This window comes from Mustela erminea, chromosome 1 (genome assembly GCF_009829155.1).
Source record: "Mustela erminea isolate mMusErm1 chromosome 1, mMusErm1.Pri, whole genome shotgun sequence".
Lineage (NCBI taxonomy): Eukaryota > Metazoa > Chordata > Mammalia > Carnivora > Mustelidae > Mustela > Mustela erminea.
This window is the reverse complement of record NC_045614.1, coordinates 174,602,447-174,618,324: the sequence shown is the minus strand read 5'-3', so window position 1 is coordinate 174,618,324 and position 15,878 is coordinate 174,602,447. Positions and strand designations below refer to the sequence as shown.

The 15,878-nt window shown below is 42.6% G+C and overlaps 2 protein-coding genes across 2 annotated transcripts in view; both read right to left on the bottom strand.

The window, feature by feature from the left end:
• RIOX2 (ribosomal oxygenase 2) overlaps window positions 1–7,191 on the bottom strand; it is a 33,469-nt gene extending 26,278 nt beyond the window's left edge. The window contains exons 1-2 of the mRNA XM_032351537.1: window positions 7,140–7,191; window positions 1,139–1,610 (exon numbers count right to left, since the gene is read on the bottom strand). Coding sequence (XP_032207428.1) covers window positions 1,139–1,576 — 438 coding nt within the window. The 5' untranslated portion in view covers window positions 1,577–1,610; window positions 7,140–7,191. The remainder of the gene's footprint in view (window positions 1–1,138; window positions 1,611–7,139) is intronic.
• Window positions 5,302–8,158, bottom strand: LOC116591652. The gene is made up of 3 exons (XM_032344746.1): window positions 8,047–8,158; window positions 6,132–7,232; window positions 5,302–6,023 (listed from the first exon to the last, which is right to left on the bottom strand). The coding sequence occupies exons 1-2, from the start codon at window positions 8,156–8,158 to the stop codon at window positions 6,313–6,315; spliced, it is 1,032 nt and encodes a 343-aa protein (XP_032200637.1). The 3' UTR covers window positions 5,302–6,023; window positions 6,132–6,312.
• Between the last annotated feature and the right edge of the window lie 7,720 nt (window positions 8,159–15,878).

Here is a 15,878-nt window from a genome sequence, read left to right as displayed (position 1 = left end):
GTCTGGCAAGTTATTTATAAATTCTTTTTCAGTGTTTGGGCCAAAAGGTTGGCACTCCAGGAACAATTCAACTTCTTATGACTGCATGAGATGGACTATCTGAAATCAGGACTTGTACCGAAACATCTAAGAATACTTATACTTTATCCAGAGCACAAATAGGTTCAAGTTACTCTGGACAAGAGAGGAAAAGGCATTCACTAGATCTGGCCAATGGGCTCTAACAAAGCAACTAAATTCAGTCATAGGAAACAGTACTGATAACTGCTGACAAAGTCCCAGGAGCCATCACACAGCCAGAATCCTCACCGGGGAACCTCAAAGACAGCTCTCCTCCTCCTCCCATGCTGCCATTTTGGTTCAGCCATGGGTCATGAAAGGGGGTTTCTGAACTGAAAAGAGGCCCTCATTTGTTCTGGGCCACCTGTCATCTAAAGATCTCAAACATCTACAAAAGCAGATTAGCTAAGGTTCTATTTTATGAAGCAGACACTGAGCAGAGAGAAAGTCAATTATTTCTTGAATGTTAAGCCTGATATAAAATAAATAAAAATGAGCCAAGACTCCCAGACTTGCAAATCAAAGCTACTTTCCACCTGTGATGGCCTCCCTGGGAGTAGTTCCAGGACCCACACCCTCCAAGTTACCTGGAGGCTGTTAATAAGGGTAAAGTCTCATTCTTAAACATGCATCTGGTACTTTATCTGGTCACAGCTCCAAAGCCTCTACTTAGCTCGTTGTGAGCAGTAAAGGGAACCAACTTCAAGAAGAAAATGATCACCCTGACACTATCATGTCTTAAATTATAATGACAGGACAAACCAAATAGAAATGTCTACCATACACACCGAAACATAAACCACCCACAGAACATGCTCCTGGAGGTTTAATGTTAATTTATAAACTTGCAATACAGTTTTTGCTGTGTGATGACACCGAATTATGTCCCCCTGAGTTGTTGGGTGATTCTAACAGTTTAGCCAAAAGATAACACAGGATCTCCTAATTTGGAATGGATTTTAAGAGCATTCAAACTGGCAGGACGCTAATCATCCCAGGTTCATCCCTGAGCTGATCTGGGGCCAAATGTTAGCACTTTAACACACGAAATGATTCTGTGATGAGGAGAATCTGTTACCTTAAATCTCTGAGGTTGGTGAAACTGAATTGTTGCCCTTTTCTGGTCAAAATCTTTTCTCAGCTGAAGGAAGTGCACTTTGCCATCTTTATTTAAAACCTTCTTCTTCCCGTTGACACAGCGGCAAACATTCACGTCTCTTCCATAGTACATACCCCGGCTGCAGAGAATCTTCAGATCTGACAGCCTGAACAGAGACTGGTAATATGTCGCCACTGCAGGGTCATCTCTCTGAATGAGAAGGGGCTTCTTCTCCCAGAATTCCTTGAAGAAAGTCTCTGTCTTGATGGGGGAGATTAAACTTTCAAAGAGATCACTGGGGCTTTCAAAATTCAAAGTGGAGCAGGGTCCACCAGCTGCCTCCATCTTCAACTGCTTACAGGGAACAGATCCCTCTTCCTTCCCCTTCCCTGTGGGCTTTGCTTTCTTCGGCATCATTGCGTCCTCAAGACAAAGCAGTGAGGAAATGGACCTACCAAAGAACAAAGCACACGCATGGTTAGGCTAACTAGGAGTGCCAGTGTCTGTGTTAGCAGATCATGCACATGTGACCATGACACTTTCAGGAGAATTTGGAAGTCAATGCCATCTCCTCTGGGATGTGACAGAGCCTCCAGCCAACACCACAAATCCCAAGATAGGATTCAGCCTCAACCACTCTCCGATTACATATTCATCTAAAGGAAAGCATGTTTTTCTTGTACATCAGCACTAAGTCATGAAATTTGTTGTCTGTTTATTAGGAGGTATAAGGATCCCAAATGAATGGTTCTGCTATCTTGGCAGTTCCGGGTCACAGGTTCAGCCGGCGGCCGCTGACACAGCAGTCAAAAATCCCAAATTTGGCTTCTGTCAGCACCAGGTCCCAAACCTAATTAGATGTACTCTTGAGTTACAAACACTTGCCTCAAGAACTACCAAGAGGGGCCCACTGCCAACTGCTCCTGGGCACAGCAACACCCCCAACTGCTTCAGGAAGACGACCAATGTGCCCTGGGCCAGTGGCATCACCTGGTGGCGGCAGCGAGAAGCTGCCTGTTCCCAAATCTTTTCCTCACTACATAAATCTCCTCACTTTTGATCTGCAGCTTATTCTTGAAAATTGCTACGTTATGGGAAACCCCGCTCCCATTAAAAAACAAACAAACAGGGACGCCTGGGTGGCTCAGTTGGTTAAGCAGCTGCCTTCGGCTCAGGTCATGATCCCAGCGTCCTGGGATCAAGTCCCACATCAGGCTCCTTGCTCCGCAGGGAGCCTGCTTCTCCCTCTGACTCTGCCTTCCACTCTGTCTGCCTGTGCTCGCGCTCGCTCTCGCTCTCTCTCTCTGACAAATAAATAAATAAAATCTTAAACAAACAAACAAACAAACAAACAACCCAAAAAACACGAGTTAGAGGCTGCAGAGTAAAAGCTAAAGATAGGTATACCCCATCTTTAAAAAGCTTTAACTTTTAAACGAAGAGAAGACACAATAAAATACCAACATCAGTAACCTCAGACACAGTGCTCCCCCCAACTTTAACATGCACGCCATCACCTGGGCATCTAGGGCTGAGGCAGGGCTGAGGTTCTGCATTTCTAACAAGATCCCAGGTAATAATGCTGCTGCTGGTCCACGGCCCACATCTGAGTAGCGACACCCCCAGCTTTGCTGAGCCTCTCTCGGAACTGCCCCCAAACCGCAACTACTGTCACATTTATAATGCTGCTGTCCTTCACCTTGGATTCAAGGATGGTATTTCAAATTACTTTCCAGAAACTGCAAGATTCTATTTCAGAGTGTATGTGTATCTGTATATTTGGGGTGTAGGCACATTGTTCTCAGCCGATTCTTTAAAGGAGTTTTTGGCCCCCCAAAAAGGTTAAGAACCATTATGTTTATAAAAAACAATTTTTCCCAAAGTCCAGTAACTTAATAGATGTTATGGTTTTCTGTTTTGTAGGGCTAGCAGAATTATAAGAATACTGTTTTCTGCTCTTTTGTTATTATAATTAAGGTGCATTTCAGCTATATAGTGAACTAAGTAGAATTAGTGGTCTGGCCTGGCAAAAAAGTACCCTGGAAATACGTGTTACACACTGGAACAAGCAATTTATAAATGAATGCAACCCAAATGTAAATGGAGCAATTTAGGAAGTGGAAACATCAAAATATACAACAACTCTAGTGGCCTCATTTTAGCCCCTAAACTTTGTACCCATAAACAGCTCAAATCAAGTGCTTTTGATAGGAAAACACAGGACTGAAGAGGAAAACGATTACAAATAGACACTAAAAGCTTGCGTTGGAGGAGTAAGGGCTTAAGCTTAGGGGAAAAAATTTTTTTGCAGTTTTAGGATATGTCATCCATAAGTCACATTTTCTGAAAATGTTCCCTATTCCTCCTAAGTTCCCGAGACCAGTTTGATTTCTTAACTGAAGAATCAAGGCTTCAGTGAGACAAAGTATTGCTAGTACTTAGAACCCAGATGTGGTAGAGACAAGGAGCTATGAAGACAGATTCAGTAAAGACCACAACTAGTGCAGAAGAGTTACTGCCTGTCCTTCCAAAGGCCCCGTGTTTGGCTATTGTCTGAGAACTTAGATTTCAGGAGCATTCCCACCACCTTTAATTAATAAAAATAACTCACTGTGCCTATATTGTTTACGCACTGTGGTTTATAATGAAGACCAGTTTTCCTTCTGGGAGTCTGGAATTCTGGTTGGGGCTTAGCACCAGGCAGAGGATGCCTACATGGTCGGCCCCCAATAAAAACCCTGAGTTCTGAAGTGTCTGTTGAGCCTCCCTGGTTGGCAATTATTTCACAGGTATAGTCACAACTAGTTGCTGGGCCAATTAAGCACGTAGTCTGTTGCTTTAATAAATCAGCTGTGAGTCCCAGCAAATGACTGAACTTAGGAATGGTCTTAGAGAACCCCAACACATTGCTCCCAATTTTTAAAGCGTTAAATTGGTTCAGAAGGTTTGTATCACTAAGGTATCCTATAATGAAAAAGTAATTTCATAGTTAGCCATACATGTCTTATCTCTCAAAACTAGTCAGTTTAAAATTTATTTAAGGGATGTGGAGAGCAGGAGGACAATAAAAGGCTTTTCTTTAAGCCCAATTTATAAATACAGTATAAGCACATTCTCTAGGAAGTGTGGCTAAACGAAGTACAAAAAATACTTAAGCTGAAAATAAAATCACTTAAAGCATTTTTTCCCATCTATAATCACCAATAAAATAAACCCAGCACTGACTGCATAACAAATGCTTTTGTTAGAATATAAATTTTACTACTCACACTGCCAAAAGTTACAGCATGTTTTTCTATGTTCATATTGAAATGATTTGAGGCTCAGTTCATTGGAAACTGGCTAAGGGGTTACTGGGAAAATATACTATTTCTCTGATTCTCACACTACCCATATTGTAAGACAACCATTCTTTTTAACAGCTTTTGGGGGTGGAGGGGAGAAGAGATGACACACCTTACCACATTAAACATGTAAAAATCTTAAGATGCATCACAATTTCAGAAAAAGTAAAAAAGCCTATTTCAGAATCTAAAAAATATAGTAATTAAACAAGAACAACCTTTGTCTAGAAAAGTAAAGCCAACACAAGCCAGACCATAAACCTCACAGACCACCCAAACAGAAGTTAGAGTAAATATTTTTAAAGAGCTACAGGGGGAAAAAAAAAAAAAAAAAAAAAAAAAAGCTTTAAAAAAGTAATTGGGGGGTTGCCTGAATGGCTCAGAGGGTAAAGCCTCTGCCTTCAGCTCAGGTCATGGTCTCAAGGTCCTGGGATGAGCCCCGCATCAGGTTCTCTGTTCAGCAGGGAGTCTGTTTCCCCCCTCTCTGCCTGCCTCTCTGCCTACTTGTGATCTCTCTCGGCATCAAATAAATAAATAAAATCTTTAAAAAAAAAAAAAAAAGAAAGAGAAAGTAATGTGGGGGGGGGGGTCCCCGGGTGGCTCAGGCTGTTAAGCAGCTGCATTTAACTCAGTTCATGATCCCAGGGTCCCGGGATACAGTCCCACAGTGGGCTCCCTGATCAGTGGGGAGTCTGCCCCTCCCTCTCCCTGTGCTCCACTCCTGGTTTATGCTCTCTCCTCTCTTGCTCACTCTCTCTCAAATAAATAAATTAAATCTTAAACAAAAAGCAAACAGCAACTGGTATCCCATAATGTATACAAATAGAAAATCATGTTATATACCTGAAAGTAATGTTATGTATCAATTATATTTCAATTTTTAAGGTTAAAACAAATGTTCCCAGTCTGAGTTGACTATAAACATTAAAGTGTGAAAAGATTAAACCAAAACTCAGTTCATATTTTACTAGCTGTCCATAAATTAAAAAAAAAAAACTAATCTAACCAACTTTAAAGAATGAACTCTACAATTAAATCAATACTGATAACCATTCCATGGCTGATAAATATAAACAGAGCCTTTATATTTTTAAGTGTCCTAACCTCCTTTTCTGTAGAAATATTCCCTGACAAGAAGTCAACACAGCTTCTTGAGGACAACAGCTATCTGCACGTTCCCAGAGCCCAGCACAGAACGTGTCACATAGGTCCCCAAGAAATGTCTGCAGAATTCTCCTTTTTCATCTTTTATATATAATTTTAGAGAAAAGTCCTCAAAACCCTTACACAAAACAGGGTTGGGGAAAACAGTTTATTCAGTGGGGATTGTTCTGATGGCAGTTGTAGCTTGGGTTTTCCACTGCACTGTCAGAGCTGAATGGCACATTAGCCCTCAGTGGTGTGTCTTTATAGTCTCCAGAGGTGTCTTTTACAGGGTAGTCACCAGGAACACTTGTTCACATGCACACTTCTGGGCGCCATATGAAGCCCATTGGATTAGTCCTTCTGGTAGCTGGGGCCTAGAAATCCACATGAACGTAGTAAATTCCCCATAGGAATTCTGGATCCATTCACACTGAGTATAGTCAAATTCTGCTCAAAGGCACAACACAGGACAGAAATATCACCTGTAAGGAGGTCGCCTAGGCTGACCTAAACCATTTTTTGCTCAACAGAAATGTTTATCCAGAGGGAAAACTGGTTCTCTTGTTGACCTAAAGCTGTAATTGGCAGTTATCTTCTTTCCTGCATTTTAAGGAGAAAATGGATTATACCACATTTTGGTATAATAATAATAATAATATAATCTCAGTATTTTGGTGATGCAGGACGTTCCAAAGGATGAGGCGGGAGATGCAAAAGCATCCATCCAAGAGACTGTGGCAGAGGCTGGGAAAATCGGGCTCCTCCACTTAAACGCGAGTCCAGTGAAATCAATGGCCTGGCGTCGAATTTACAATTAATTAGTGGACTAATCACATCCTGTGACTCCCAGGCCCCTGCTTCCTGAAACAGCAACCTGGCCTCACTAACCTGTTGGCCAACCCACTGTCGGGCCACCAGGCTAGTCACACGTGCTGAGTGAACTGCACGTGGGGGCTGGAATTTTAAAGTTAGGGCAGGACAGAGGGCCGCGGCTGCCCTGCTCCGCAGCCCGGGCTGCAGGTTCCCCAGCTGGGAAGCCTGTCTCCTAGGCCAGACCAGACTCCAGGAGCACAGACCACGTGGAGGCCAAGCTCCCAGGCAGCCTGCCGCCGGGGCCTGGGCGAGCGTCACTCTCCCTGCCGAGCCTCCAAACTTTCCGAGCGCTCGTCCCAGTCTCCAGACCACCGGCGGCTCACGGGGGCCACTCTTGGTGCCCAGGTCACTCGTGACCCGACCCCTCCATCCGGGCAGCACCAGACCCGGCTTGTCCTCCCTGCCCCGGTCCCCGTAATCACGGAGCGCGTCAGCGCGCGTCCCCGGTCCGGAAAGCACCAGCGCCCGCCAGCCCGGGCCCCCGAGGCTCCCGGGGGCTCGGCTCTCAGGTCTGCCCCCCAGGCCCCACCCGCACACGCGCTCTGGCGGCGGAAGAGCGCTCACGACCCCGCTAGGGGCGGCGCGGGACAGCAGCAGGCGGAGACCGCAGCACTCACCCTGCTCGGCCTGTTGCGCGCGGCCGCGAGCGGGCGGGGCGGCGGCTGGGGGAGGGGCGGGCGGGCGGGGCGGGGCGAGCCGACGTGCGCACGCTGGGGGGCGGCCGGCTCAGGCTCCAGCTCCTGCCACCGCCTTCCCGCCCCTCCCCTTCGATCCCGTGGTGCGTGCTTCTGGCTCCCTGGTACCCGTGCGGGCTACGTGTTCACGCCCGCCTGTTTTTCTTTTTAGTGTTAAAGGACATAGATGGTTCTTGTGTTTGTGTTTGTGTTTTGTTTTGTTTTTAGTTGGAGGCGGATGAGCCTCTGGATTTGGGGCAACAGTTTTAGTACAACCGGGTTCTTACTATGGGGAAACTGAGGCCCAGAGAGGCGAGGTGAGCGGTCCAAGGGAGCTAGATGTCCAAGGGAGCTGGACGTCCAGGTGCTCCCCTCACTTTCTTTGGGGCTCTCTATGCTATGATGTGCTGTTCTGTATCGTCAGCGGTAATTTATATCGCGTTGCTCCCGCAGTGAGAATTAATCTTGGTTTAAAAGGATACTGGAAGTTCAGCAATTTTTTCATTTCGGCCTAAGGCTCTGTACGTCTGACTCATTATTAGAAACGTTTGGGTAGGGAGGCTGGACCAACCGCACACCGGGTTCAAGGGCACATCTCTGCTCTGGCCTGTTTTCTTTGCTCTGTAGACCACCAAAGAAGACCCAGAGGAAATTATTTCATTCTGTCAAAATGACTGAGACTAATGCCTATTTCTGACAGGTGAGCAAATGGAAACAAAGTATATCTTTGTCTAACACTTGTCCCAAACTAACAGTAATAGCAAAACTTGAATGGAGTTCTTGCTAGCAGGGACCCTGCCAAATGTTTCATCTGCTCTATACTTCATCCTCTCTTCAACCTAGTACTTACCTTCATTTACAGCAGAGGATGCGGAGTCTGGAGAGGTTAGCTTGCACAAGCTCACGTTTAGATCTGGAGAAGATCTTTCAGGAAAGACTTTTTCAGAAAGATCTGTCTTCATAAAAGACTACAAAAAAAAAAAAATCCCTCTAATCCAGTTGACATTATATTGGTAATGTCCTTTCCTTTTTATTTTGACTACAAAACATCCACTCAAGATAATGTAAGAACAGTATTGATGTTACAAGGATTCAAAAAATGGTAAATTCTTACCCATGTCCATTACATGGAAAAGCAGTACTTTATGTTTGTCATAAAGAAAAGTCTCAATGTCAACACAAAAAGCCATTTCCCAGAATATAGAATAGCCCCTAAGACGTCTGTCTAACTGAACCAAAGTACATATTGAAGTCAGCTCTGCTGGGGAAAATCATACATTGTGTATAGGAGTTCTCCTGTTGCAAATTTTGTCTTTCAGTGTGTTCTCTCTGATATTTTCATTATAATCCAGATTTCTTAACATGACAGGCAAAACAAAACAAAATGAAACGAAAGTCATGCTCATTCTTTTAGATCTAAACACGGCGGCTGGCATGCCTATAAAGGAAAGGAGGAGGGAGAGAAAGTGAGGAAAAGGAGAGGAGAGAGAAGAGCTTGCAGCACCTATGACCTTCCTAACCTGCTGTGGGACTAATTGGTTTGTTGATCTTTTGCTTTTAGTCCTTTGAGTTTAAAGTTCTTCCAGAGGACAAGCAGCAGACTGCTCCGCCGTCTCCAGCTTTTTTATTCCAGAGTTATTAAGAAGTTGGTTATTTTGTTTCTGTAATCCATTTCCTCATGAAAACAATGTCAGAGATAGCCGAGCCATGGATGGTTAGGGACCCAGCCCTGCCCAGAAAAGCCTGCAGAAGCCCCCACATATCTGAATTCAGTAGCCTAGTGATCCTCCTGTGGAGCCTGGGAGCAAGATGCTGAGATGATAGGAGAGAGCAGAGGTTTCCAGCCTTATCTTGTCTTGGACAGAAACCTGAATAGACTTGTCCAGGATTCTTACAAAAAAAAAAAATAAACTGCAGTCCTGCAGGGGTGCTTTGTGTTTATGACCTTTGTGTTGCCCTTTAAAAGCCAAGTTTGTCATCCTCTCCTGTGATCTCCTAAGCAGTTCCTCCTAGGGAGCGCCTCACTGCTGCTCCCCACTGAGGCAGCCCTGCCTGGGCTTCAGGCTGCACCAGCACATCTCTGTCCTTCCTCCACCTCCACTCAGGATGGGCATGAAGAATCTTAGAATCCTGGTGTGTGAGTGTCCTTTTTAAGGTTATTGGATCTAACTCAGGGGAGGAGATGCCCAGTATATGAACTTAGCTTCCTCTTTTTGCTAATGCTCAGTTTCCTCACTTATAAAGTGAGATTGAACCAAACAATTCTTATCCCTATTGGCTTCCAGATTCTATAAGCCTAAGGGTCTGTGCACCAATTTCCACAGGATATTACAAGAAAAATCAGTCTGACTGGAATCATTCATTCAGTCTATATACACGGAGGAGCTTGTAAGGTGACTAATATTTGTATTAGGAATTTTTGTTTCCAAACTTACTTTTATTTTATAGGCTATGACATCACAGAATTCCAGAAAGCACGGACATTGTTTTAAACTGTGTGAATAGTGCCCCCTATGTATTTGTATTCACTTTGGTCCAGAAAAGATCTAAGTAATTTCTTTCTTATATATGATTTTATTAAATATCTGTGCCATAATTACTATCATCCTAACTTTTGGAAACAATTTATATAATATAAGGAAGCCAAAGCATAACAAGGTTAAATAACTTGCTCAAAGTTATATAACCACTAGAGAGCAGATCTGGGACTTAAGTCAAAACCCCATGCTATCGACTCTTTTCGGACCTCATTTTCTGCATGTGTAAAAATGGTTAATTTTGCTTAATTTGTCCAACTCACAAAGCTGCTGTGAGTCTCAGGTGAGATAAGGCAGGCAGAAGAATGTTAAAACTTTAAAATGCTAGGGGCACCTGGGTGACTCAGTCCTTAAGCCTTCCGCTCACGTCATGAACTCAGGGTCCTGGGACTGAGCCCCAGATCCGGATCCCGGCTCAGCGGGAGCCTGCTTCTCTCTCTCCCTCTTCTGCTCCCCCTGCTTGTATTCCCTCTCTCACTGTCTTTGTCAAATAAATAAATAAAATCTTTCAGAAAAAACTTTCAAATGCTGTTCTCAGAGGCATTATTGTTAAATCCACTACAACATCTTGAACATGATTCATAGAATGAATTAAATGCAACTGAGCCTTTTACACATATATGTTTCACTTCATTGACTACTCTCCTCCAGCAAGTCACCTTCTAACCAACATAGTCATATTACTGTGGAATAATCTTGGTTGGACTTATGGTAACTTCGGAAGCACCACATTTTTTTTTAATGACCCAGGCTGAAGTATCCCAAAGTTATAGCTATGATACATCTCATTAAAATCAATCCAACTGACTTGAAAAAAGTATACAATTACTGTTTGGAATTATATTTTACATATTTATATAACTATGTTTTAAACTCCATGGAGCTATGGAGCACTTGCTTGGTTTAGTCCGTTGAGCAACCAACTCTTGGTTTTGGCTCAGGTCACTATCTCAGGGTCCTGAGATCAAGCCTCCCATTGGACTCCATGCTCAGTAGGGAGTCTGATGAAGCTTCTCTTGCCCTCTCTCTCTCTAAATATAAATAAGTAAATCTTAAATAAATAAATAAACAAACTCTTTCCTGGCTTTGGAGCCAGGAAATTGCTTTCATTTGTTCTGAAAACTAGGACAGAGCTTTGCACAGTGTAGTTACTCAATGCTTACAAAATTGGATTGGGTTTGTATTCCCATGTTCTTGTCTTGCTTACAGGCTAATTTCTTTTACAGCCTACATCTACAGAAAAGTCAGTGATAGGCTGTTTAACTTTTTAAATAAATGATACTTCAGACCTCCCTTTTTCAATAGCCAAGCACCTGCAGATTAAAATACACCCTTGGGGAACACCTGGATGGCTCAGTTGATGAAGCTTCTGTCTTTGGCTCAGGTCATGATCTTGAGTCCTGGGATCCAACCTGGCACTGGGCTCCCTACTCAGTTGGGAGTCTGCTTCTTCCTCTCCCTCTGTTCCTCCCCCTTTTTGTGCTCTCTCTCTCTCTCTCTTTCTCAAATAAAATCTTTTTTTAAAAAAAGTTTAAAAAGTAAATAAATAAAGTACACCCTGGGTTTGGACCAGTGACTGTTTTCCTCAGAATTTTGTCACTAAATATGTTGCCCATAAACCCTGAAACAAGCTCGTCTATGATTCTTTTTTTTTTTTTAAGATTTATTTATTTATTTGACAGAGATCACAAGTAGGTAGAGAAGCAGGCAGAGAGAGAGGAGGAAGCAGGCTCCCCGCTGAGCAGAGAACCTGACGCAGGGCTCTATCCCAGGACCCTGGGATCATGACCCAAGTGGAAGGCAGAGGCTTAACCCACTGTGCCACCCAGGTGACCCTTGTCCATGATTCTTATAAAAATAAGATACGCTCCCAAACAGGTCCTTTACGTTCATGCTTCTTGGATTGCTTTGTTAAAAAGTAAACAGGTAGGCACCTGGGTTAAGTGGGTTAAGCCACTGCATTCGGCTCAGGTCATGATCCCAGGGTCCTGGGATCGAGGCCCGCATTAGTCTCTCTGCTCAGCAGGGAGCCTGCTTCTCTGCCTACTTGTGATCTCTCTGTCAAATATAAAATCTGTCAAAGATAAAACCTTAAAAAAAAAAAAAAAGTAAACAGGCTTCCACTGAAAATGTTTCCTGGGACACTAGCACAGCATGTAGAGGTGGTTGAGAGAAACTCACACTGCAATGGCACATTCATTAACTTTTCTTTCCTTAAAAATTTTATGATAATGACCTAATAATGACCGATTGCTTGATCTCTAAGGTGGCGGTAGTTGGGAACTGACAGAACTACTAATGAATCTTTTTGAACTTTCAAGGAAGAGAAAAATATACTTTACATAAACTGCTTCTGAATATAGAAAAGGAAAATACTCTTAAAAAAAGAAAATTATAGACTCCTGTTACTTATAAAAATAGATGCATAAACTTTGGCATGGATGGAAAAGGAGTATGAAATCACCTGAGGTCAGTCAGAGATCTCAGGATTAACGTCAATGAACCACAGTGTGTAGACCTCTAAAGACCTGCCACCAGGAACGACTACATCATTGGCAGAGCTGTGTAAAAAATGAAAACATAAATGCCTTGCTCCAAAGGCAAGGGGAAGTGCCATTAAAGGTACTAAAATATAGAATGATTTATTTCCTTTGCAGATTCTCTCTTCACTATAATGGTGGTGTTTTTTTTTGTTTTTTGTTTTTGGGGGCTTTTTTTGCTATTCAATCTCATGTTCTAGCAAACACAGGACTACTTGAAAGGTGAGTGTGTCCCTTCACAGGCATAGGACGGCCCTGTAGTGGCACTCAGCATCCACATTCGCACAGAAGCACATGGCGGACAGGCTACTGAGTAACCCCTCCTGCTAACCACTGGACCAATACAGCTGTGCCCAGGCCGGGGATGGGGAAATAAATCTTCCTGGTGCACTGGTCAGGGCCCCAACCCAAAGAAGATCGGCCAAACTCAAGAAATTGTCGCCTAGCCTATTAGCTAGGGCTCATACCATCCCTGCATAGGGGATGGGTGAGAGCCTTGCTCCAGTCCAGGACTTCTTTAAACACAGCATGGCACCATCAGACTAGGTCAGGGAAGCACTGTGGGATGTGTGGATTGGTATATAGGTCCCCATCAGGGCCGGGGGTAACATGGGGCTCCAGTGGGGCTGGAAGAGGGAAGCAGGAAAGCAAGGTCCAGAACCCATCCCACAGGGCCAGAAGCAGAACTGCACGTCCTGGGCCTTGGTACGTGGGCCGTTGTTCCAAAAGACTTCACTTACAAAAGGCATTCGAAGATTACATTATTAAGAAATTCAAGATGGCAACCGTGAGCATTAAACCCATGGGTGAGGCCTTGTGTAAGGATACTGGTTTAACGCCCATGACACCAGGCCTACCTGCCACCCAATGGATATCAACCAACCAAAAGAACTAAAACACATGTTACTGAAAAGACTTTTGCCAGTTCTTTCCCTAATCCTCCCCATCCATCTCTTGTCCCTGAACCTGGTGGAATGGAGGAGGGTAGGAGAGAGGCATGTACTAGAGCAGATTTTTCCTTTTTCTAGGACAATTTCCACAGTTCAGGATTTAAGACTGAGGTGAGAAAAGTAAAGACACACTTAAATCAGTCTATACTTTATACTTGAATCTCCATCATCAAAGTGAATGTTATGTATGTATGTATGCATGTGTGTGTGTCTATATATGGTTGCTGATTGATTGGCTGGTTGATCAATAACTCAAAAGTATCCAAAAAGCTGTGGGATCTACCTGAGATGCCAGCAAGGGGCAGAGAAGTAATAGCCAATAAAGTATATTAAAAATAAAATCATTCTATCTGTACCCCCAACAAGTTCAGATTATTTCACACAAAATAGGGTTCTGCCATATAATAAATGGTTAATCCACAAGAATCAAGTAGAAATTCTACCACTAAATATACTGCATAAAAGGGGTAAAAGATAATGTCAAGAGAGAATCAAATGATTCTAATAACTTGAATAATTTGATTATTTCGGTCAGGATGGCATATTACATTGATTACTTGGGGACCAACATGCAATTAATTACTTTGATTGCCCAAAGACATGCCATCTTTTGTACAAATGAGCAATAATCATCTGATTGCATTAATCTAGACCAGGATATTATCCAAAATAATATAATATAATTAATTCTACCTTCAAATCCAAATCTTCCCTTAAGACACACACTATGGAACTCTGAGTTCATTTTATGAATCAACCACATTTTTTGCTCCTACCGTTCTCTTTCTTTTGCCTTATTTTTCACTCCTGCTTCAAATTCACATTATCTTTGTAAGTCACATTAAATTATTAGAGCTCATTTTCACAAAACCGTCTCTTTCTTTACTGTGTTCCTGAACTGCATATTCATTTAAAAGCTCTTTAGCAGGTTCTGAGGCTTCTTTCACAATGACTCAGCATTAAATTTAAATATGACTTCATCCACACTACAACCTAATTAACAAAACCCCTTTTAAGTTATTCTGGGGTGGTGTGATTGCTCTAAAAATTTATCTGATGTGCAGGTTTATGTTCGTAACACTTCTTAAAAGTGTAAAACACTTGAAACACCTGCATTAATGTTCTCTAAAGAAGAGAAGAAATGAATGTGTGCAACCAGTTTGTTTCCTAAGGGGCCTGGTTCAGTAGCTAGTCTTCTTGGAAATATTAAAACCTATCTGTCCCTAATAAAGGACTCGGGCTTATCTATCAAACTTGAGAAACTGTTATTGCTTCCCAATAGGTTTAAGAATACTAGCTAATGATATTATAACTTCATCTTCTTTTGATTGCCTAAGGCAAGGAGTGAACAACTAGCTGCATAATTTTGTAGAAAGCCTTTGGAGCACTCTTGTAAGAAAATAAGTTTCTATAATGAACTGTATCGATCCCGGGACCAAAAATAATAGCTCATCCATCAAGTGACCTAATTGATAACAAAATGTAGTTCAATGTTTCCTACATCACATTAAGTATCAATATATTGAAAAGAAAACTATGGTAATTTTTCTCAGTGACTGAAATCTCTTTTCCGCACTTGGTCCCATTATTGATCAAAAAATGTTGTGATTCAGCAGTAGATTAGAATTGGAAAAACAAGTGACAATGTTGAACTTTTTCTGAAGCCCCTGAGTTCCTGGAAAGAAGCAAGAGTCAAAAAATCTGCCCCCCCACCCCCCGCACACACCATTTTATCTTCTGAGAAATGACCATGCTGCTGTCATATATTCTAAGTTAAGGGTTGCCTCGACCACTTCCACCTCCACCTCTGGATTAGACTCCCTTGTTTTTCTGGTGTTTTATTTATTTATTTATTTGTTTGTTTGTTTATTTATTTATTTCTGGGCTCCCTTCCTTTATTTTGAGATGTTGCTCATTAACAAATATCCTTCCAGCGTATTTTATCTTTCAGTTTCTTCCAAGAGAAAACAAAATGTCAAGTTCTTTGTCAAGTTCAGGGAAGTCAAACTGCAGTTGGAGAGTGATATAATTTTAAAATAACCAGGTGGCTCTTCTTTTCACTACATCAGTATCTTTGGGGTAAACTGTAACCGAATGTTCATAGCAGCAATGGCCACAGTCACCAAACTGTGGAAAGAACCAAGATGTCCTTCAGCATATGAATGGATAAAGAAGATATGGTCCATACATACAATGGAATATTATGCCTCCATCAGAAAGGATGAATACCCAACTTTTGTATCCAGATGGACGGGACTGGAAGAGATTATGCTGATTGAAATAAGTCAAGCAGAGAGTCAATTATCATATGGTTTCACTTACTTGTGGAGCACAAGGAATAACACCGAGGACATGGGGAGAAGGAGAGGAGAAGTGAGTTGGGGGAAATTGAAGGGGGAGACAAACTATGAGAGACTGTGGACTCTGAGAAACAAACTGAGGGTTTTGGAGGGGAGTGGGGTAGGGGTTTGGGTGAGCCTGGTGGTGGGTATTATGGAGGGCACGTATTGCATGGAGCACTGGGTATGGTGCATAAAAAACGAATGCTGGAACACGGAAAAGAAATAAAATAAAATGAAAAATTAAATAAATAAAATGACCAGGATGTTACAGTTTGGCTCTTTTAAAGCAGTGTTTTACAAAGAGCGATTAGGT

Excerpts from the sequence above, each read along its gene's own strand:
- LOC116591652 (XM_032344746.1), bottom strand. The coding sequence starts at position 8,158 with ATGAAGACAGATCTTTCTGAAAAAGTCTTTCCTGAAAGATCTTCTCCA. Across the intron at positions 7,233-8,046 it reads ATCCTCTGCTGTAAATGAAG|CGTGCGCACGTCGGCTCGCC; the intron begins GTAAGTACTAGG and ends GCCGCCCCCCAG.